This window comes from Micromesistius poutassou (assembly GCF_964030765.1).
Source record: "Micromesistius poutassou genome assembly, chromosome: 10".
Classification (NCBI taxonomy): domain Eukaryota; kingdom Metazoa; phylum Chordata; class Actinopteri; order Gadiformes; family Gadidae; genus Micromesistius; species Micromesistius poutassou.
In genome coordinates, this window is record NC_140280.1 from 7,464,137 (window position 1) to 7,486,715 (window position 22,579).

At 43.6% G+C, this 22,579-nt stretch overlaps 4 protein-coding genes across 4 annotated transcripts; all 4 read right to left on the reverse strand.

Moving 5' to 3' along the window:
- Positions 1-156: 156 nt before the first annotated feature.
- LOC311354162 (zinc finger Y-chromosomal protein 1) lies at positions 157-7,577 on the reverse strand. The gene is made up of 7 exons (XM_084473959.1): positions 7,380-7,577; positions 5,533-5,629; positions 4,802-5,116; positions 4,214-4,363; positions 3,650-3,769; positions 3,093-3,236; positions 157-2,995 (listed from the first exon to the last, which is right to left on the reverse strand). The coding sequence occupies exons 2-7, from the start codon at positions 5,597-5,599 to the stop codon at positions 1,623-1,625; spliced, it is 2,169 nt and encodes a 722-aa protein (XP_084330085.1). The 5' UTR covers positions 5,600-5,629; positions 7,380-7,577; the 3' UTR covers positions 157-1,622.
- A 461-nt stretch (positions 7,578-8,038) lies between these two features.
- Positions 8,039-10,340, reverse strand: LOC311354088 (diamine acetyltransferase 1-like). Its single transcript, XM_084473884.1, has 6 exons — positions 9,996-10,340; positions 9,819-9,870; positions 9,652-9,735; positions 9,416-9,517; positions 9,193-9,233; positions 8,039-8,827 (listed from the first exon to the last, which is right to left on the reverse strand). Exons 1-6 carry the CDS (start codon positions 10,059-10,061, stop codon positions 8,657-8,659), a joined length of 516 nt encoding a protein of 171 aa, XP_084330010.1. The 5' UTR covers positions 10,062-10,340; the 3' UTR covers positions 8,039-8,656.
- Positions 10,341-11,291: 951 nt separating this feature from the next.
- On the reverse strand, positions 11,292-14,227 carry prdx4 (peroxiredoxin 4). The gene is made up of 7 exons (XM_084474730.1): positions 13,965-14,227; positions 13,289-13,406; positions 13,080-13,196; positions 12,537-12,659; positions 11,635-11,765; positions 11,459-11,493; positions 11,292-11,380 (listed from the first exon to the last, which is right to left on the reverse strand). The coding sequence occupies exons 1-7, from the start codon at positions 14,173-14,175 to the stop codon at positions 11,330-11,332; spliced, it is 786 nt and encodes a 261-aa protein (XP_084330856.1). The 5' UTR covers positions 14,176-14,227; the 3' UTR covers positions 11,292-11,329.
- Positions 14,228-14,474: 247 nt separating this feature from the next.
- On the reverse strand, positions 14,475-21,433 carry LOC311354597 (pyruvate dehydrogenase E1 component subunit alpha, mitochondrial-like). The gene is made up of 11 exons (XM_084474408.1): positions 21,318-21,433; positions 20,820-20,888; positions 20,535-20,708; positions 20,049-20,175; positions 19,601-19,692; positions 19,290-19,382; positions 17,476-17,631; positions 17,220-17,291; positions 17,038-17,105; positions 16,527-16,635; positions 14,475-15,742 (listed from the first exon to the last, which is right to left on the reverse strand). Exons 1-11 carry the CDS (start codon positions 21,363-21,365, stop codon positions 15,578-15,580), a joined length of 1,173 nt encoding a protein of 390 aa, XP_084330534.1. The 5' UTR covers positions 21,366-21,433; the 3' UTR covers positions 14,475-15,577.
- Between the last annotated feature and the right edge of the window lie 1,146 nt (positions 21,434-22,579).

Below are 22,579 nucleotides of genomic sequence, written 5' to 3' on the forward strand. Positions count from 1 at the left end.
AAAACTATTTGGTGCACATTCGTTGTCATTTAATCAAAAGATGGGTTTAAAATGGATCACAGTCACTAACTAAGACTAAGTAACATAATTTTTTTTTAGCATTTTGAGGAATATAGCCTATATAATTCATTTAGACCTACAAGTTATTACAAAGCTTGCTGATGTGATATATAAAATATTCCAACATGCAGGTAAAATACTTGGCTTTTATTACCTTTTTTCTTAACAAATACATTGAAGTACATCGATAACAACACAGTTTTGATTTTGTTTCTGTAAAGTGTTTTACATCTACACACTTTTTACAGAGTTGTGTACAAAACAATAATTTACGTCCCATAGAAGTCTAGTTACATGTAACTATACAACACATTGTAAATGATGAAATAAATATAAAAACAAAAAAAAGTCACAGGTGAAATAAAAAGAAAAGCCATAGTACAGATACATCATCAGACCCTGCCGTCTGACGCTGAGCCTAACAACACGGTTCCCTTTCCATCGACAATGGTCAGTTACTCGGACATGAGTTCAGTTTGTCTCTTTAATTAAAAACGTTGCACCATGTTTACCGTTATCTAACCCTATTAAGGCCCGACAGAAAGAAATCCTCACAGATGTGGTGGGTCGTGACATTGTCAGCTCCCACAGACAGATACCGCTGCTCGTATCACCCACTCATTTTATTGCAGTATAAACATCAAAAACAAAAAGGAAACTTTTTTTTATTTGATAATCCCCCAACACCACTGGTTATGGCGTCATTTAACCACGACGGGGCGTGAGAATGGGAATATTAGTGTAATGATTGAATATAGTGATACCCAAGTCCTGGAGCTGGGCATGGACTGGTTGATTTACTATTGTTGACAGTTTCAGTATTTCACATCACCAAGTCAATCCTAAAACAAGATGCCATGAACGTTAACTAGTATAATAATTCATTTTTGTACGATCAGTGCCTTTTTATATATTTTTGCGACACATGGGAAGGAAAACGTTAGACAAATAGTTGGAAGCCGATGGAAGCACAAAGAAATTACCAAATCATTACTGCATCCATCATCGTGTTACAAAATAAAAATTGGCAAGTGCTTTTGAATAGGTTTTTCTCAACCATAAACATGAGGTCTGGTTGAGTGAAAATGCTAATGTTTCCGCGTGAAACATGTATTTTTTACGACGGCAGAAATAATCAGGACCAGTGTGGTTTAGAGCAGTATGTTACCTGTAAAACAACCTAAAAAAAACAGGGTGTATCTACAAAATGAGGTTCTCCGCACCTTGCATGTGTCATGCACACTGACAGACATGCACCCCGAAGTGCAAGCCTCACAAGGACGACCCCCCCGCCCCCCCCCCACCACCCACCCACCCCCCGGCCTGTTCTGTCAGATGAGAGCCCAACGGTATGTACACGTTCACACATTTCTGACGACCAATTGTCTGACGGAAGGCTGGTTTAGAAGGAGCAGGAAAACAACAACAACGAACGGACTAAGTGCAGCGCCCCACAGAGCGCCGGAGGGAGCTGCAAATCCTGGAGGAGGAATCCGAAGGGTGGCAGCTCCCGGGCTACCGGGGGGGGTGTGTCCTTTACTGGCGTACCGCGACTGCGTCTGTCACTCCTGCACCACGTCCTTGTGGTGCCGCAGGATGTGCTGGTTCTTCTCCGAGGGCCGGCGGAAGCCCTTGGAGCAGATGTGGCAGCGGTGCGGGTAGTCCTTGGTGTGGATGGAGATGACGTGGCGCTTGAAGCCCGACGCGTCGCCCGTGCTATAGTCACAGTACTGGCACTGGTAGATCCTGCACTCCTTCTGCCCCTTCCCCATCACCACGGTCACACTGCTGGCCAGGCTGGCCGCGCTCACCCGAGCAGGCGGCGTCGACGGGGGCACCGCCCCGCCCGACCCCCCGCTGGCGGCGGCCGCCTTCTTAGGCGGGGCCGGCGGGGGGGAGTGGGGGGCCTCCACCGTCCTCTTGACCTCGGCCTTTTCCGGTGACTGCTGCTGCTGCTGCTGCTGCTGCTGCTGCTGCTGCTGTTGCTGCTGCTGCTCCTTGGTGTGCACCGACAGGATGTGGCGACTGAGCACGAAGGGGTCGGCGATCTTGAAGTTGCAGTGGCGGCACTGGTGCAGCTTCTTCGTGCGGTGCGACAGCGAGTGCTTCTTCAGCTCCGACGGCCGGTGGAAGCCCTTGCCGCACACGGCGCACTTGTGGGGATAGTCTTTGGTGTGCACTGAGATGATGTGGCGCTTCAGGTCGCTGGAGTTGGAGCTCTTGTGGTCGCAGTGGTCGCAGTGGTGCGTCTTGTTCTCCTCGTGCGTGAGCGCGTGCTGCATCAGCTCCTCCTCTTCGGCGAAGGTCTGGAAGCAGCGCTCGCACTTGTAGGGCATCTCCTTGCTGTGCTTGGTCTTGATGTGGGTCTTCAGGTTCGACGAGTCCGCCGACTTGTAGTCGCAGTACAGGCACGAGTACGGCTTCTCGCCCGTGTGCGTGCGCATGTGCTTCTTGAGCTCCGACGGGTGGCGGAAGCCCTTGCCACACTCCACGCAGATGTGCGGGAAGCTCTTGCTGTGCACCGCCAGCAGGTGGCGGTTGAGCAGGCCCTGCTCCGCCGTCTCATAGTCACAGAACTTGCACTTGTGCATCTTGTTGGCGGGCGGCGGCGAGGCCGGCTGGCCCTTGGGCTCGCGGTGGTGGTGCTGCAGACGGTGGGAGAACAGCGCCGCCTGCTGGTGGAACTCCTTGCCGCACACCTCGCACTCGAATGACGCCTTGCTGCTCAGCGTGTGCACCTCCATGTGGTTGTGGAGGCTCACCTTCTTGTTTGTGGTGAACTCGCAGTCGGTGCACTGGTACTTCTTGCGGGTGAGCACCTCCTGGTGGTGGTTCTTGGTGTGGCGCTTCAGGAACCCCCGCGACTTGAACTTCTTACCACACAGCATGCAGGGGTAGACGGTGAGGGGCTGGCCGTAGGGCCCGATGATGATGGCTGCAGCGGGGCGGAGGCGGGGGAAAGAGACAGGTGAAAACGTGGAACATAAGCAGACACAGGCAGACATTCTGGTTGTCAACGGCAGCAGCCCTACCTGTCTGCACCTGGCGGGGCTCTGACCGCCGCCTGTTCTTGCTGCGCTGGCGGTTCAGGTCGTCCACGCCGTCTGACTCGTCAATGTGGAGCAGCGCGCTGGCAGCTCCGTTGCGGTTCTCACAGCTCTCGCTCTCCTCTGCGCCTGCAGCACACACACACACACACACACTTGATATTTGTATCTTTGTTCACAAAGGACCAGTCACTCTACAATATAAACATTTACATATGTTTTACTCATAGGATGCTATCTCTCCTATCATGTATAAGGATGTAGAAAGCAAGCTGTGCTTCCTCCAGATAAGGCACACACACAACAAAAAGACATGTAGCTAATTTTGAGTAGTTTAGTGTCTAGTCTCTTTTGACTTCCAGCCGAAAGCTACTCGGTTTGATCCCCACGGTCAGCATTCTACCTGTAGTTCATCCCAGAGCAAGATTTCCCGAACCCAAACCTGCTCATTTATTTTTATTTATTTTTTTTATTTACTGAAAGTCGCCTTGGATAAAGTGTCAGCTAAATTACTGAATAGTAGATTCTAGTGGTTGACATACTATGATTTCCATGGTGGTGGGAGTCGCCCACGGACATATAGACCATCTTCTCTCTGATTGGCTGGTTGCCTGTTAGGGCCATGCTCTCCGTGTCGCCATCGCTGATGTCAACAGATTCTCCTGCAGAAACAACACTCAATTAATTCTCTGGTGGCTGAAACAGAAAATGACTTCTCAATTATACTCTCATGGCTCAAGAAATACATCCAAAATTATTATTCTGAAGAAAAAATAAAGACGACTTGATTATTTCTCTAAAGAACATCACATAATGCTCATACCTTATCCAACCGTCACCACCAATAAACACCACATAATTGAATGAATAACAATATCACTGTTGAAAACTACATTAGACAATAAATATAGACAATAAATATCAATGGAAAATTGGTTCAATTTTCGAACCCTGACTTAAAAGTTTAGGTGAAATTATCATTCTGTGTAGCGACACGGCCAACGCCTACAGCCTAGGCCGCCTCACCAATGCTACTTTTCACCCTACTTCTTTACCAGCCTTTCAGCAGTGTAATTCAAGCTGAAGCGTGAGTTTCCGGCGCTCACCCATGTCGTCCTCCCCAGAGTCTGCCTTGAAGATGTAGACCTTGATGACCTCCTGGCCATCCTCATCCTTCTCCACCTCCTGATCCTCCACCGCCCCCTCCACCGTCACCTCTGTCCCGTCGTCAGACACCATCTTACCCGCCTCGTCCACTGGGTGAAGGGATGGAGATAGAGAGTTTAGAGAGTGTTGAAACAATGGCAGGGCCTTCCTACCCTATTGACTTAACTGGGTTACTATAGATGTACAATGTCTGGTTAGCCAGATACTAAAAACTGCCTTCGGACAACAAAAGTCTAAATACTAAGATCAATTACATTTTAATTCCAGACTTTCGACTTATATTTCCTACCATAGTATGGTGCGATAACACTTGGGATAACAAATTGACCCAATTAATTAAGTACTCCCTATCCATTATTTACTGCAATTAGGAAAGTAGGGAAATGACTTGGCAATCAGTCAATGGGATTAAGCATGTCGTCGTGGCTGTTTATTGCCTTTCCTGTTATACCTCTCTATGCAACACTGTCACACAAGCAACGTTTCAAAAACACACTAATAAAAGCGGTCTGAAAAATAAAACCTACATGATATCATCAGGTAGTCCCCGCATCCGTCCTGGTCGTCCTCCTGCTGTTCGTGGTCCAGACCATCCTCCATGGCAACGCCCTCCTCGTCCTCCTCCTCCTCGCCCTCCAGGGCCATCACGCATGTCTCCACGGCAACGTCCTCGTCCTCCTCGCAGTGCACGTAGTCGGACACGACGTCCTCGACCGCGTCCTGTATCACCAGCTCCTCGGAGGCGAAGCGATGCACCGCCATGCCCTCGCCCTCGCCCTCCGACACCAGCACCGTCTCTTGAAGCTCCACGACAAACTCCTGCCCACCGCCACAACCCTCATCTGGGGGGAAGAAGGGGAACAGGGAGGGGGTCACGAACAGGCATCCACACGTATCGGACAGGGACTACACACTAAGATATGCATTGTGTGAATTGGCTTAAAGGGGACATGTAATACCACCAGGTGTGAGTGTGATTAGCCATTACAAGACGTTTTGGAAATGTGCCGCTTCTGACATCACAGGCGGGTGTGTCCACCTAGATGTACGACGGATAGATGAACAACGTTTTGCTACAGTACACTGGGTAGGCTGGTAGACGGATCTATCCAGCACACATCTAGGTGGACACACCCACCTGTGATGTTAGGAGGAGGAGGAGGTCTGATGGCAAACCCCACCACCTTAACTAACACATTTTCTGCGGGAAACCCTGTACAGTATAGTAACAGTATGTAGTAGCAGAGTGAGGTTTTACCCGATCCGTGCAGGATTATTTTGGGCTCCTGAGTGTGTATTGCGAGCCGGGCGTCATCCTCATCCATTGTCCTCGCACTGCATTTGTCTCCGGAGGGCTGAGAACGAGTTAACATTTGTTTGAGCATAAAATAACACACGTCCACTGCACACACAACAACCACACCAACAACAGCCGCCTATCTTCAGACCTCATGACTTAGCGCACAATGATTTACGATTTGTTTTCATAATCAGAGACGATTGCCCTCAAAGAAACTATGGAGGTAGCCTTGAGGTGAGCAGAAGGGAGCGAGAGGGAAAAGCAGCACGTAAACAATGAGTACACAATCAGTGAGTGCACTTTAGATAATGGTATAGATAAATCAAACAATGGTCACCCACAAGATGAGGTTTGATCTGCGTGTGATTGGACAGATTTCACAACATTGTTTCCATGTTTGTTGTAAATGGACAAGCACTTCGTGCCTCTTGCACTTGTTAAGGCGCTAAGGCCTTCTACCAGTGAAAGTAGTGCAGACATAACGAAAGTGTACATTACAATTGATTGTTTTTGGTGTGATGAATAGGTGATCTAATACTGAGTAAGAAAAATAGTTTAAGTCTATATATCTCACACACTAATGCCAAAACATGCACAGCTAGCACTACTACATTGTGAAAGCATTTATGATGGACATTTAACATAGAAAACTGGAAAGCATTTATGCTGCATGATATGAAAGAATACAAAAACATACAAAACAACGTGTATGGGAGTGAATTGTTTTAATACCATACAGCATGATTTATTATGAAACAAACTGTGCGTCTTGTAGTGCAATGCTGTAACCATAAGCTAACACAGGCTTTATTATTTCTGCGGCAGGGGGAGTATTTGAAAACGAAATTGCCTATAGGGGACAATGCCTTCTCAAAGCAAAGACATTGTCCTGCTTGTAGCCTACATTTACCCAAGGCAGATGCGCGACAGTAAGAGAGTAAAGAGCGTTGTAAACAATGGTCTTTTGAGAGACAGTTGTATTGAGAAAGGGTTTTGAGAGAGGCCGGCGGGGTGCCATTTAATTATCGCTGCAAGAACCATCCCCCACCTCCAGGTGGGAAATGACAACGGTGTGTATCTGGACTGCGCACAAGCGCGTGAGCAGCCGAACGCAGTGCAGAGATGTATGAAAGATGCTCGCGTGCTTTTTAATAACGGCGCTTTAGTATTAGCATGCTAATTAAAAAATAGGGCATATAGCATTCAACGTGTATCGTAGTCTATCTACCTAAGCGAAAATAGCGCTAATTATGGGACGGCGACAGAAAACCTATAAACAAAATAGGTAATGCGGGACACCTGTGATGATATTAAACTGCATTTTCTCCCCGGCATAGTTCACGTTTGTATCCAGCAGCGCACTTACCCCTCATGTGACCATATACTGTGTCTGTTAGCACGGGTGCAGGGACGCCTTTTGCACGACTAATGTCCGACACTGCCGTGGTCCGTGCGCCATTTTTTAGCAATAGCCAACAGCAGCATGTAATTAGATAACGGTGAAAACAATACCCGTTTTCAAGATATAAACCATTGCTCTGTGCATTACACAGCTTCCACGCAAATATTTCATTGAATTGCAATCACAGAAACGTACAAATTCCTGTTTCGAGCGGGCTAAATAGCTAGCTTAGGCCCCCTCTGATGGTTACGGCCTCTCACTAAAGGCCTGGGCCTAAAGAAGGCCCTGGCCTCTCCCACAGAATAAAAACAAAGCGTATACGATGTCTCACGGGTACCCGGAGACCAATGTGCACAAAGGCCTACAGTGGTCTCTAAATAATGCGAGAAAAATACATGCATACCCGTTTTATGCGGGAAGGATGGCCTCTACCCGCTTCTCGGTTTCCCTAGGCCGCCTTGTTTCCCCAGACTCGGGCAGGATTGGATCGGGAATTTGGTATCGTCAGGGCGGGCCAGAGAGAGGCAGAGAAGGAGGGGCCGATTGTTTAGGGAGCTCCACTGAAACTCGGACGTCTAAAGCCAAATATTCTCATGCTACAGCCCCCTGCTCCGCCGGCTCCGAGGCCGCCGTCAGCACTACACGTCACAGCCACAAACTTGTAGGAAAATGCGGAAGGGTTGTGGAAAACCAACTGGTAGCCACCGAGTTGAAGGCCATCATTTTCAAACCGGTTTTTTCACCCTCCCCAAAAAAGTTTCAACATATAATAATCTAGTCACGTTTAGCCAGGTAACTTGGCCTAAAGCACAAATCCTAATTATTAATAGCATATGTCCACCATTTGCAGTTTGCCTCTTCCAAATGTGTCCGTTAAATGATTCCATACAAATCTTATTAAAATATTATCTTATATTGACACATTATCCTAAATATCCCCAACTGACAGATACACAATCTTGTACTCATATTCTATTTATATGTTCAATTTAAATAATATAATCGGCCTGTCCACAATAGTGGGTGAACATTTCAACAAATAAAATGCCAGTAAGTCTTGGGTTTGTTTACATCTCTTTAATGAAGTCTTAAAATCAATATTTTTCTTTTGCAAAAAATCAAATATTCCATTACATTAAAAAAAAAAAATGCAAATACATAGCCTAAGTATCAAGCAGACACAACTGAATATGTTGAAAACAAAACAAACGACAGATCACTCTGAACAGTGTGCATTAGACATGCATCCAAGCAACAAAGGTCAAAGTTAATGTTAGTTTTAAATCAGGCATATCACCCAAAGGGCAAGTTATTTTATATATTCCATTCAGCTTTAGTTATTTTTAGGATTTTATTAATGATTAGATTACATGTTGAAAGCTGCAGCATACTAGTTGACGGTCTAAACACAACATAAGGGTTAAAAATAGTGTCATAGTATAATAAAACACATAGATTAAGTGCCATTGAATATTACATTTATACTAGCTATAAAAGCAGTTTATACTCCCTTTCCATCATTGAACATTTCCCTTCTTAGATTATGTTCCACAGATACCATTTTCAATGGTTACACATACAGAAGAAAAAACAACAACTTTTGCCTAATGCAGTTATTGTAAGCCTGGCAAATCACTGCAGGCATCAACTGGATTCTAATCAATCATGTTGAATCATCTCTTATTTTGGGGCAGTCATCTTCTTCAGGTCTTCCTTTTCAATGGCGAACAGGCGCCACCCCTCCTCTTGTGACAGGTCGGCGGCTCCGCGCCGCTTGTAGAACTCGATGGACGGAGTGTTGGTCGCGGCCACGATGAAATGCATGCTGCTGCAGCGGGTCTTCACCGCAGTCTGGACAACGCACACACAACACATCTTTAGCTTGGATTTATACGCCATATCTGTGCAATATCCAAGTATTTGAGCCACTCAGTTCAAGTGACATATATCTTCGTATATTTTTTCTGCCACTTCATAACTATATTTCATATGCTCATTTCTCTTCATGTTTTTACCCTCATTATTTTTTTTGTATTTATATTATTATTTACCATCTGTTGTAGAGAGTTTGTGCCAATTTCCTTCAGGATTGATGAAGTACTGTACGGTATCAATTAAGAATCTGAACATTAACTAACATTAATGCTAGCTGAGTAAGCTCAGAGTTGGTTACATATAATCAACTATTGGTGGCTTATACATGAAGGCCATCATACCTCGCTCAGGAGTCTCAGGATGTGGGAGCCCATGCCAAAACCTGTTAAATTCAAAATAAATGTTAGTAATCACACACAGGAAATGTAGTTTTCAAATTAGCCGAAGTACAGTAGTCAGTGTAAAGTGGCCATCTACATAGAGCATGGAATCTGCTACTAAACAGCCCTAACCCTAACAGGGATCCAGTGAACTCTGCACTGTAGGTCTATATCATTAACTCACCTCGAAACTCCTCCATGACATAGAAATCCTCTAAATAGAGAAGCTTTCCAATCCAAGGGTCATACGTGAAGTAATACATGGCAAAGGCCACCACAGTGAAGCCTAAAATAAGAAAGATAGAAATGCTTGAACTCAATCAACTGGTTTATTTTCGACGTTAGGTTATTAGGCCTACATCAAAACAGCAGGTATAATAATGTATTAGAGAGGGGAAACAAAAGTGTGTATAGGCCTACCTTCTGAGCTTTGCTTTTCTTTGGGGACTTCGCCAACAAAACAGTGGTAGAAGGGGTGCTCGCCAAATCCGTCTTCGAGCAGTTCTGTTAGAATATTCATAGTTAAAGCTACATTTCCATGCTGGGCCTTATTAATCCCAGGCAGATTTAACGAGGAAGACACGCACCTTTCTCGGTTAGGATGACCTGTTCTTCCATTTCTTCATATTTAGCAAGTTCCTTAGCAGATCGATAGATCGAACGTCACAAACATATACAAACATTAACCTATTATCTAAGAAGTCCGTAAAAACTCTGTATTCGTCATAAACATCATACTAAAACAGAAAACGTATCTTAATTACCTTGATCATTCGCAATATATCGGACACGTCGTTGGGTTCGGCCTTTCGTAATATGAAGTTAGCCATTTTCTCTTTTTACCTTTTTTACCTTTACTGATAATTCCTCTAAACGTAAAAATGTGTAAAACTTGTTTCTTCATTCGATCCTCAGGAGTTCAACCCCCGACAAAAAGAGAAAAAACAAATAATATGGAATTACATGGGATCAGTGCGTGCTGCGCTGAGCCTTCTCCGAGGCGGACTAACAGACGTTCTTCCTGTTGACCAGAAAGCAGAAGCGGACTCATTAGCATGTACTCCTCTAGTACACTGCGTACGGGTGATGTGCTTCCCCCTATACTTCCTTATCTTTATGTTGTTCACGCATTTAACCTGACCGCTGACGAAATGTGTTAATGATTCACCAGACCTTGTGAACCGGTTAATCGTTTCTGAAGAACAAAACTCAGTTGAACTCTGCGATTCAATTGAATCTAAATGTTCCCGTTTGATTAAAAAAAAAAGTGTTAACCTACTTTTTGTGGTCTATGGTGGTTATGAATGCCACACATTAGAATAATAGATGTTATGCAAGTAAACACTTTAAGATTATCAACATAATCTCAGCTCTTTATGACGTCACCTCCGGGGTTCTAATAATTAACATAATCCGCCTAGAAAGCGCGTTAACTGTCATGTGAGGCAAGTCTCTGACCGGTGATGACACGGTAATAAAAAGTTGTCATGGTAATTGTGTCAATTTCATAACTAAACGTATATAGACGCTAACATCGTTTCCTTTCCATTTGTTTTGTGTGCAGCTATAGTTATTTCGGAACGAGAAGCTCCATGCATGTGTACAGAATATTATCTTTCGGGAACTATTATTTGACCGTTTATTCAGATACTCATGGTATCAAATTCATGTCATAAAGTAAATTGATTGGGTAGGACGTGTGTCAAAGGGTAATGTTACAATATTCAAGAGTGATTAAGAGGACCTTGGAAACCGCAGAATCAGCAGTGCTTGCATTTCTGTGAACAAGAAAGGCTAGAATGCTGCTTCCTGATTACTCAATTTTTTTTGAATAAACTCATCTTGAAACCGATGTTCCTCAACTTCCTCAATCCATTTATTACAATATTTATATGATCATATGAGGAGTTTAAGCAGTGCATTACAAAATACCCAAACCAAGTTTTCCCATGAGCAAATTTTCAGTTTCTTTTCTCTCCGATGTTCAAGTGCTCATTTGGCTGTTGAAATGAAAAGATAGAAAAGGTACATCTCTCTTAGTAAATACAACAAAGTCAACATCTTAGGAGAAGGGGTTTTATTTTGGGTCGCTGGTGGCCTAATTGAGTTTATCAAAGTATTTGAGCTTTCCAGAGGGGTCCGGAATGATCTGGGAAAGAGAATGAATCAATTAGTACACAAAGAAAGGCCCAATGTACAGGCACACACACTTAATTTAGACACTTACCGTGTCACTGCCTGGTTTCCATCCCGCAGGACAAACTGAAGAAGACACAATATTAAAAAGTTAGAGAAAAGTGATCTGAAGTTAACAACCAAATAATATTAACACATGTTATATAAAAAAAAATCATCCTGTATTTTAAGTGGTTATATTTTTTTTGCAGGATGAGGCTGTGGTACCTTCTCCGTGCTTGTCTGTGTACTGGAAGGCCTGTACCAATCGTAGAGTCTCGTCCACAGAGCGTCCGACAGGGAGATCGTTCATGGTGATCTGTCTCAGCATTCCCTTATCGTCGATGATGAACAGACCCCTAGAGCACAACACACCGCCACTCAAAACTAACCCACAACATGACCCTGACAAGACCTTCTACATACATGTGAATGTCTTGATATGTATTTCAAAGTAAGTGTTGAAACAAGCTAGCTTGCTGTGTGTTAGCCCTTTATCTACTAGTGGTCAATTCCCTTAAATATTGAAACTATACAGGAAGCCACGTTTATTCGATTGTGGATTGCCGTTTGCTCCCATCTAGTGGATGGGTTTGAAACAAGTGATGTATTTACTTCACTAGTGGATGAATTTAGCCAACTTCTTGACAGAATTGTTTTTGACACCAACTAAAGAATGTGCATATCCATGAACTAAAATGCTAATGAATCTCCAACGTGCTCATTTCCAGTTAAATGATAAGGAGATAGCCGATTAATCAAACAATAATTTTTTGTCTATAAAATGTCATAATAATAGCGAAGGCCATCACAAGTTACCAGAGTCCAAAGTGATGTGTTAAATGTGCTTGCTTTATCTGACAATCAGCCGTGAACAAAATCAACTATTCTTTTTAAAATGATCCATGAAGCAAATTGAATTTAAGCAAATTTAACTACTACAATAAACAGCAAATGTTTGCTTTTTTACTTGATAAATACCTTAAATAATTATCAAAATTGGATTGGATTCAATTTATTTTCTGTCATACCTCAGTGTGTATATGAGGGTATCCTAGCCCCAGTGATGTCATACCTCAATGTGTATATGAGAGTATCCTACCCCCAGTGACTGTGTGATGAGGTCATACCTCAGTGTGTGGCCCTGGTCCTCCAGGAACACGCCGTAGTCTTTGGCGATCTGGTGTGTGAGGTCAGACAACAGGGGGATCTTCATGTTTCCAAGTCCGCCCTGCTTCCTGGGCGTGTTGATCCTTTTAATACAAATAATTTGTGGTAATTGGTAAATTGATAGGAAAAAGTTACCAAATCATAAGAGTCCAATGGGAACAATTCATTAGGCAATCGACAGATCGATTAGATAGATTTCTAATCACTTTGGGATAGAATAACATTTAAGTATTTCATCTTCATCCTGCTCATCAATACTTGTCCGAAACCTTAAATGATTCCTCTTTCTACATCAGAAGAAGTAGACTTTGAACAGCAATAGTCAGAAAGCATCTGATAAAGCTACCACTGTTCCCTGTCAGTAAAACATTGGCTACATTCCCATTTGTCATAAAGTTAAGTTAAATGAAAAATAGGACAGCGCCTGAGTCCACCTTCTAGAAATATATGATTCAACAACACATTACATTTTTATTGGGTTTTAATGTATAAGCCTGTTTTACCAGGCCAGGTGCGTGAACTGGGAGTCAACGGAGCAGGCGACCACCTCCGCGTTGATGGCATGAAACTCATGGACGCGATCACTGAACGCAATGATCTCAGTGGGGCAGACAAATGTGCTGGGGAAGAATACAGGATAGTTTTGCATTAGGACTGTCCTGTGAATAAGCAGAAGTTAGAATGAAAGCCGTGAGTGCAGAATCCGACTCACAAGTCCAGGGGGTAGAAGAAGAAGACAAGGTATTTTCCCTTGTAGTCTGTCAGTTTCAGCTCTTTGAATTCACCGTTTATGACAGCTGTTCCTTCCCAGTGTGGTGATGGTTTGGAAACTTTCGGAGGGAAAACATAAAAAAAGAATGCATTTATAAAAATATCAGCTATGGGACATTTACAGAATTTCCACCAGTGAAGCAATGTAATTCATAACTTTTCATTTTCAACGATTTACCTCCTTATTTCTGTTAAAAGGAAAGAAATAAAGGCTACATGAAAACCTAAATTTTAACTTAAAATTACACCGCCCATAATGGAGATGATCTTTGTTGGTGTACCATTACCCGAGTTTTGTAGAATGACGTGTCTTCTCACAGCCATATGTATAAAAGGTAACCTCATAACTATGGCCTAGCAAATTAAACGATAAGCACCCAGCATTTATATTGTATTTTCGACGATGTGCATACATTGTTTACAATTAAGACAGAAGTTACTGAGATTTTCGAGCTGTTTTTCGCTATTGTTCCTTATGGTGCACTGCTACTAACGGGTACATACATGCCCTAGCACCGTGCAGCAGCTGCTGCAGACAGCACCATTCCTCATGGGTTATACATCATAGGCATCCCATAACTAGCTTGAATGGATAATGAACATTAAAAAGCGCTTACTTTTAGCTTTGCTGAGGTGCAGGGAATGATCTGACACAGGGACACGGAAAGCTTCCCCCGGGTAAACATGTCCTCCCGCATAGTTGTGGCATTCTTGCTCCTTTTTGCCGTTAGCTCTCTCTTCTGCAGAATTAAATTTGGCAATGATGAGAAGGCCACAAAGCGTGTAAAAAAGCCCCCTCATGGTGCCCGGATAGCCCCTCACTTCCATGGTGCCGCGGTTACAACAACACGTAGTCAACCGTCTGGATACTGAAGGCAAAGCGCACACCGCCAAATGTTTTACAACTTCTTCCGGTATTGCATTTCCAAATAAAAGTCGAGAATTGTATGAATTATACTGATAGGGGAAGTGTTTTTAGGATTCATTGTAAGTATTTAGTTGCAATCGCAATGTGAATACTTGACTTTGAACAAAACCATTACTTTGTAACTTGAGTTTAACACAATTTGTAGAAAATATGTCATCTCATTGAGGTTCCAGACTAGAAAACAAACATTCACAATGCACACCTTTCAAATGTATTTTATTTTCAGGACATACATACGGTTGATAATAAAACATGGTGTTCAATCAATGCAACATTGCTTCTTGCTGTGACATCTTAACCGTAACAGCGTATGTGACCATATATTATCCATCCCAGTCCAAAGAACAATGCTAATATTTTATGGAACGGCATTAACTTTTCTTTTAATAATTTAAACTAATAGGCGTCCCTTAAATCCGCCGACATGTGTCCCATATATTTTCAGATTAAAGTTCAGATGAAGTATTCCAATAAAATATTCATCTTCAAACCATGACAATGGTATATAATGTAGTTGTAATCGTCTCTTTAAAATGGGAAATTTTTTGAAACAAAAGTCTTGCTAAAAGGCAGCATATGGTCACAATAATCGACTTACTGAAGCTCATATAACCCCCTCAGTCACTAAATGTACATTTTGTGACATAGTGTTGCACAAATATTCTACAATGGTGAACAAGTTGGGAGTGTATGAAATCGAAATCAAGTTCTGAAAAGCAACTACAGCAACACTTCCGATTTGGCAAAATGAACCGATAAAAGTAAACTTTATTATTTTCCCTTAATTGCTCAGCCTCCATTTGACCATTTCCCCTAAGGAGGAAGAGGGTTATCTGCTGATTGAGTTATGATCTAGAGCTTTGGTACTGTTATTGCACCATGGTTTATTAACTAACTTGAACTGAAATAGTGACTTAACCTCAACCATTCATTACAATGACTCCTGCACCAGTAGCATCAAACCTCATCCGAGTACTTTATCTTTAGATACAACTTTCCCCTCCTTGACAAATTACCCCAGTGTTTAGATCGGCAGCATCATGGCCGGTTTTAAGCTGAGAAATCCTCATCTCAACTTCAAAACTGTCTTGACACTCAATACAGACTTGTGTTCATTAAAGGCTAGCTAAGGCCCCATCATTGACTATGAAAGTCCGGACTGGTCGTGTAACAAATATGTAGAGAATTAATTTTGAAGGATGAGTGGCTGGAACAAGGCATGTGACTTGAGAAAGGTGTTACTTTATCAAGATAGAGAGCGATAGACAGAGGAGAGAGGAAGATGAGGAAGAGAGAGCTCCACTAGCTGATGGACTTGAGCTTGCTCCAGATGTTGACGCCGCGTACGTCCATGGGGGGTTCTTGGTGGAAGATGTGGTTGCACAGCTCCTCCAGGGGGGGCTCGGGGTCTGTGGTGGCGAACTGGGCCGCGTCTTCGATCTCCTTCCTCACAGACACGTCGATCTCCTACACACACAAAAGAAAGAAAGAAAGAAAGAGGAGGCCACAGACAGACAGGGTTAACAGTAGCCGTTGTGTCAAACAGTCGGTCCAATAGTACACATTGTCAAAACGTAATTATATTTATATGCTACATTATATCCATTCGTTTTTTTATTTAGTTTTGCACACGCGCAAACAAGTTGAAATGTATCATCGGGACTAATAAATTGAGCCAAAACTACAATTAAAAATATTAAAACAACATAAATAACCAGTATGCAAAAGAAGCGCTCTGTATTGGCATAACACACTGACTCTTTGCGACATCCGTGGCCATGAAAGTAGCGCCGTCTACGGCTTAACTCACAAGCTCAGACAGGGGGTCCAGCTACAGTGGACAGCACTTTTATTAAGTCTAGGTTTCAGTCAAGCCTTTGCTTCACATTGTAGGAAATATGATGACATGCAAGGTCTATGGCTGCACTCGCTTGGCTTTACATAATGCTTCGGTTACACCATTTAGTCATTGAAAATTGCTCTTGCTCATCTCCCATTAAACTGTTAACCTATCGTTTTTGAGTCACATGATTAGGGCATAAATCTGCCAAAAATGACAGATCATTGGGTACATCTCGCAATGTGGGTTGAATAACCTGTGTTTAGGGCCTTCTCTATGGCTCAATCATAGCCTTTGATCACTCATCGTCACAATCAGACGATGGTTCACTTTTGGTAGTAAACCATCACACAGGGACACCATTGTAAGACTCTTAACAGTAATGGAAGGTTAGGGAAAGTCCCAGGTTACCTTGAGCTCATCTACACTGGCCATGTTGTTGCTGAGCATGCGGTCCTTCAGCATGGAGATGGGGTCACTCTTGCTGCGCACTTCCTGGATCTCGTCACGGGTACGGTAGCTGTCAGAGAACACACAAAGAGGGCAGTGACTTAGGGTTAGGAGGCAATATCAATCAAGTTTCGCCATTTATACAGATTCGGTGCATACCAGTGAACCCGTACATGTTGATAAAGTGACCATATTAGAGTCATGGTGCTATTTGTACTATGATCGTACTAGAACAACAGATATAGTACCATTATCGTCACATTTTACAGTAAAAATGTGCATCGCATTTGGAATATCCTATAAATAATTTGCAACTACACATGGCAATTGACATATTGCTACTCTCTAACTCATCCTTAAACATTTGGTAAAAAAAACAATACTGTTCTAAACACTAGAATTGGCTATTGAGCTAATACTCGCCACTTTGGATACTGCTGAAGTAGTCAATATGGAAGAGGTGGCTCCTTACCTGACACCTGGATCACTCATGCTGTGTCCATGGTAACGGTAGGTCTGCAGTTCCATGAGGATGGGACCCTGGTAGTGAGGTAGAGGCAGATGAGCTCAGTGCTGACAGGTCAGATGTCTGATTGATGACTCAACAGTGCATTACTGAAATGTGACCGCTAAATAATGAAGTGAATCGTTTACCTTTCCGGCTCGACAGTGATCGGCTGCGAATTTCGTGGCCTCCCGGACACAGAGGAGGTCCATACCATCCACCTTAGAAACAAAAGAACAACTAACCATATTAGAATCATTATTAGGGGGAAAACATTATTTTAAGCTTCTCTTATTATCTATATATTTTGTCAACATGTATTTCATGGCTAATCAACGTCCAAGCTGGTGGTAAAATAGGGCCCCTTGAATAACTAAACCAGCAACAGATGAGAGCAGTCTTTACCCTCAGACCAGGGATGTAGTCTCCTCTCTTGTAGTAGTCGGTGCTGGCGGAGGAGCGCTCCACTGAAGTCCCCATGCCATACTTGTTGTTCTCACAGATGAATATGGCAGGCAGCTTCCACAGAGCCGCCATGTTGTACGTCTCGAAGATCTGACCCTGTGACGTGAAGGATCTCAGTATTAACAGATCAGTTGGTTAATACGTGGATTCCCCTTTGCTGGCTGCACCAGTAGAGTAGGAACTCAATGATCTATTCTTAAATGTTAGGGATGGAACAGTTCTCATCACGGTTTTGGGTTCGGTAAGGTACATTTTTGGGAAAGCAGAGCATGTCTATAGAAATCTTCAATATATATTAAAGGGTTCTCCCCAAACAATGCAACAGTGGCCCACAGCCACCATCCATCATTTAAAAATCTGGGTGTCGCGACAAAAAAGTTTATTACCATAGCAGACTGTTATAATTAGTAGGTAGACCTTTTTCAATATAGGAGGGGGTATGCGAATAGTTGGCTAATTTTTTTAGACATTTAGCAGGCGCTTTTATCCTAAGCAACTTACAACGTGGTAGAAAATAGAAAGGGCATACTGCACATGACAAAGTAATGTATGTAATGTACACTCATGGATGGTACGTGACCAAGGACATACCAATACTGCGATAAAGCGGCGAAAAAAGGGGTGCAAACTAATTTGTTAGGGTGGCACCAAATTAAAAAAAAATGAATGGCACCAGTGCCACCAGTAGAAAATGTTAGTCTTGAGCCCTGCCAGGACAACGACTTCACACCAGCTGTGTGACCTAACCTTAACCTTTTTTCCACCAATAACTTTATTTGAAGGCTGCGCATGCCTTTGACTGAAATCTGTGAGGCAAATGAAGCGAACAATATATACATGCCCAGAACCGTGACTAGGGAGCCCAATGGTTCAGATTTTCCCTTGAACCATTCCAGGGCCTGAATTTTAGTGCAGGATTGCGCATCATTTAATCGATTCCTACAAATCGATCAAATATGATGCGGGCTGTGTGAATGAAGCGTTTCAGTGTATAGAACAAATGTGGCACAATTCAATTCAGCAGAAGAGCTAAAATGCACTACCGAGCACCAATGGAGAGAATTTTGAGTGTCGTTTGGGCGTAATCCCTGTGGGTTTTTTTTGTGTACGATAATGTCCTCAAAGCCCATGCAGTGCAATAAAGCGATCTAAAGTGGGGAGAGAAAGGCTTCCTCAGCGGTCCAACTCGCCCAGGTGAAGCAGAGTTACCGGCTGGAACCGGGGTATCGCTCGGTTCCAGTCGTTACAGTGTTTCAGATTTGAGTATAAACCGCTAGAGTTGGACTGCCGATTGTCCTAGTCGTTCACAGCATTAGATCTCTTTGAGTACTCAGTACTCAAAAAAAGTCTCTAAAAAACGAGCTGTGCTTTAATTCACTCAGTGTAAATAGAAGCACAGCTCGGGCCTTTTTTTGGTGTCAATATACGTTCGCAACTTCCTAGTCATAAATAATAGTAATAAATACAACTCCATCTGGTTATATGCTGCTTCTCCAATCCCTTTCCTGTAAGAGCTTGGCCATAACAGTTCTAACAGAATATATCCACGGCTGAAATATAACAACGGTGAAATGAATTCCTTGATTTGCGTAAATGACAGTAGTATTCTGTATTCTAATTCTGATTAAATGCATTGGCCCTGTGCTATTTTCCCCATATAGCCTGATTAATCTCCATATGAAAATGAATTACAATTTCAAACTACAGTGGTTTAAAGACTTGTCGTTAATCAAATACGAGTATGTGAGTCCTACCTGGTTTGCAGCTCCGTCTCCGTACAGAGAGACACAGAGCTCGTTCCTCCCTTGGTTTTTACAGGCCAGAGCTACACCGGCTCCCAGTGGAACCTGGGGTGGACAGATAACATCCAGATTGACCATTTACGCACTGAGATTATACTTTTAACAAAAGAGACTTAAGAGTTGTATATATAATCAATATATCCTCAAAGTAGTATAAATCGCAAAGTACTATTCAACATTATTATTATCCTTATTAATTAATAAATGAGTCAAAGTGAACAATACCCCAACAATTTCAGAAGCAGGTTATGTGAAGTCCTTACCTGAGCTCCAACGATACCGTTCCCGCCATAGAAGTTCTTGGTGTACATGTGCATGGAGCCCCCCTTGCCCTTAGCAATACCTCCTCTCCTGCCTGGGGGAGGGAGACCGAAGCATGGGGTGAAAAACCATCATCGTCATAAAAGGGGCCCCATCTACAATGCCTCCTCCCATCTACACAACACAGGCTGTATAGAAAATGGCCATTTAGCCTTAATAATGATTCTTCAAACATGTGAATACTACACACACACACACACACACACACACACACACACACACACACACACACACACACACACACACACACACACACACACACACACACACACACACACACGCTGGATAGGGGCATGAGGGCACGAGGGGAGCCGTCTCATCTGGAAGACAGTGTGTGCCATCAAGACATCCTCTGCTGGGTCCGAGGTTCCATTGCCAGTAACAACCTACCGGTGAGCTCGGCCATGATCTCCCTGACGGTCCCGCCCCTGGTGAGGGTGTACCCGTGGGCGCGGTAGGCCGTGATCAGGTGGTCTGTCAGGTTGATGCCTGCTTCAATGCCCACTGCACACGCCTCCTACAGGACACGTTACAACACATGGTCCATATTCAATATGTCTTAAAGATCAGAAGGCTAATCCTGCATATTTAAATAAGACCATAACTCTGCTGAGTAAAGCTAGCTTGTGGCTCTGACATTTCCCAAAGTGTGATGCACATAATCACATAACATAAATAATCACCAAATCAAATTTGAGAGCGTTGCCATTTGCTAAGAATCTGTTTGTCATGATATCTAATCATGTATTTTACAAGAGCCAGTGGCTAACTGGATATGGAATGGAATGTGGAGTACTACCATAACCAGAGTGTCCACTTAATTAGGATGTTAAATGTTGTATATGCCGTTTATAACTAGTACAGAGGAAACCTCACCTGTCCGTCGTACAGGTGGCAGAAGCCTCTGATGATCTTCTGCTTGTAGAGCTGGTCGGCCTTCAGCTCCATTCGCCTAATGGTCTGCATGGTGCGGTAGTACTTGAGACCCTCATCCCGGGTCATCACCACCTCCGTAGCCGGGGACTCGTCCAACTTGTGGACGTCACATTTCTACTCGTATGGGGGGAGAACCAAAGTTATACGAGGTGCATGATGAGAGTTGATCTCGGATTTTACGACGATAATAATAAAGCTTCAGGGGAAGCTTGTTCGGATGCGCACCTTGATTTCAAAGGAAGCCTGCTGGGTGAAGTCGGCGTAGGTACGGGCTGACGCGACCGCTGCGGTCCCCTGACAAGTGAAGGTTAGGAATGCTTTAATAAAATACTTGAATTTTTCCACACAAATTACCTCTAGTTAAAAAGCAGTTGTATTTAACATGGGGACAAGATACCATACACATCCCCGTTGACAGCGTGTATAACATTATTATTACTACCACGTCCAAGTCTCGAATATGTATGCGGTTTTAACGAAAATAAAGGGTATGGAAGACACGGTGTACAAAGACAATGTCAGTGGAGTGTCATGTGAGTAAGAACGAGAAATAACACAAGAAACACACAAAAAAACCATCCCAGCAGCCGGTGCAGACGCTAGCCCGGGTAGCTACAGTCCGGCCTCTGGTAGATATGACAAGGTCAGAAGACCTATGAACACCGTAATTTAGGCACAAATCCCATTCCCATTCAACCACAGGCCTTGTGCAGAAGTACATACATTCCTCTGGACGCATGTCCTCAGCACTGTGGAGATATTGGTCAGCATCTTCCTGTCGCGTCCGGAGCCACAAGTCAGAACTTCACTGGTCTGTCGCTCTGTCCTTCTTCTCGGGGAACCGTTTTCCTGTTGTGCTTGTTCTGACCTCAAGACCAGTGTTGCCAGATTGGGCCATATTTCCCCTCACAAACTGGCAACCCTGGCTACATTGCGTTGGAGCCAGGGTTGCCAGATTGGGCGGGAAATCTGTCCCAAGCTGGCAACACTGCTGGAGACAGCGGCTGGGATTAAAGCGACGCCCCATGTCGGACGGGAGGTTCGCAGCATCCAAATGCGGCTGCAGCGGATCTGATTAATGTGATGTAGAAAAAGGCTCGGCGTCGACAAATGCCCTTGTATATTTATAATACGACTCTACTAATATACAATCATTTGATACTCGGTGTGGAGTCGTTTTTGGAGAAATGACATAGCTGCATATTTAAACAGGTTGTTTTTTTTGTGCGCATTACAGACACAACGTAATTTCGGAACAACCCCTGGTCCCCCCCCCCCCCCACAGAGCATCCCTCTCTTCATCCATACACACACACACACACACACACACACACACACACACACACACACACACACACACACACACACGTCTTTCAGCGTGTCGTAGACACATCCACATCCGCGGATTATAATGACATTCAGTGAGGTTTAATACCAACGTTGAGATTTGTTTTCCTCCTCGTGAGATCCCTGGATGCACAATGGCAGCGTGATAGCGTTACAGCGTTACAGCGTTATAGCGCAGATCGCCCAGGCGCTGAAAAAGCCGGAGCTTGCATTTCACCGACGGCTGGAGACGCTGCGGTCTGGCAGTATTCCCTTTATTCTGGGTGGAATCCACCGGTGACAGCATCCATGGCGAAGACAGTGACTACATCACCGACACTCATAACAGGTTGGCCTATACCAAAAATATTGATCATTCATATTAATATGAATTTTATCCGGTGATAGAGAGGGGTATGTTTTGTGTTTGATATGCGAATGACGCACCTCGCACATGCGTCTTTTTTACACTCTCAAGCCTTCACATAGAGAACCAAAATGTAGCCTACTGCTTAATATCGTTTGTTAAATTTGCTCAATACTTTCATTGTGATTACATACATACACATTATAAAGGTTGTAAAGGTAAATATTAGCAGCGCAGAATTCAGTTTCTCACGACCTCATGCCGTGACGAATGTTTCTTGTACCCAGACGTT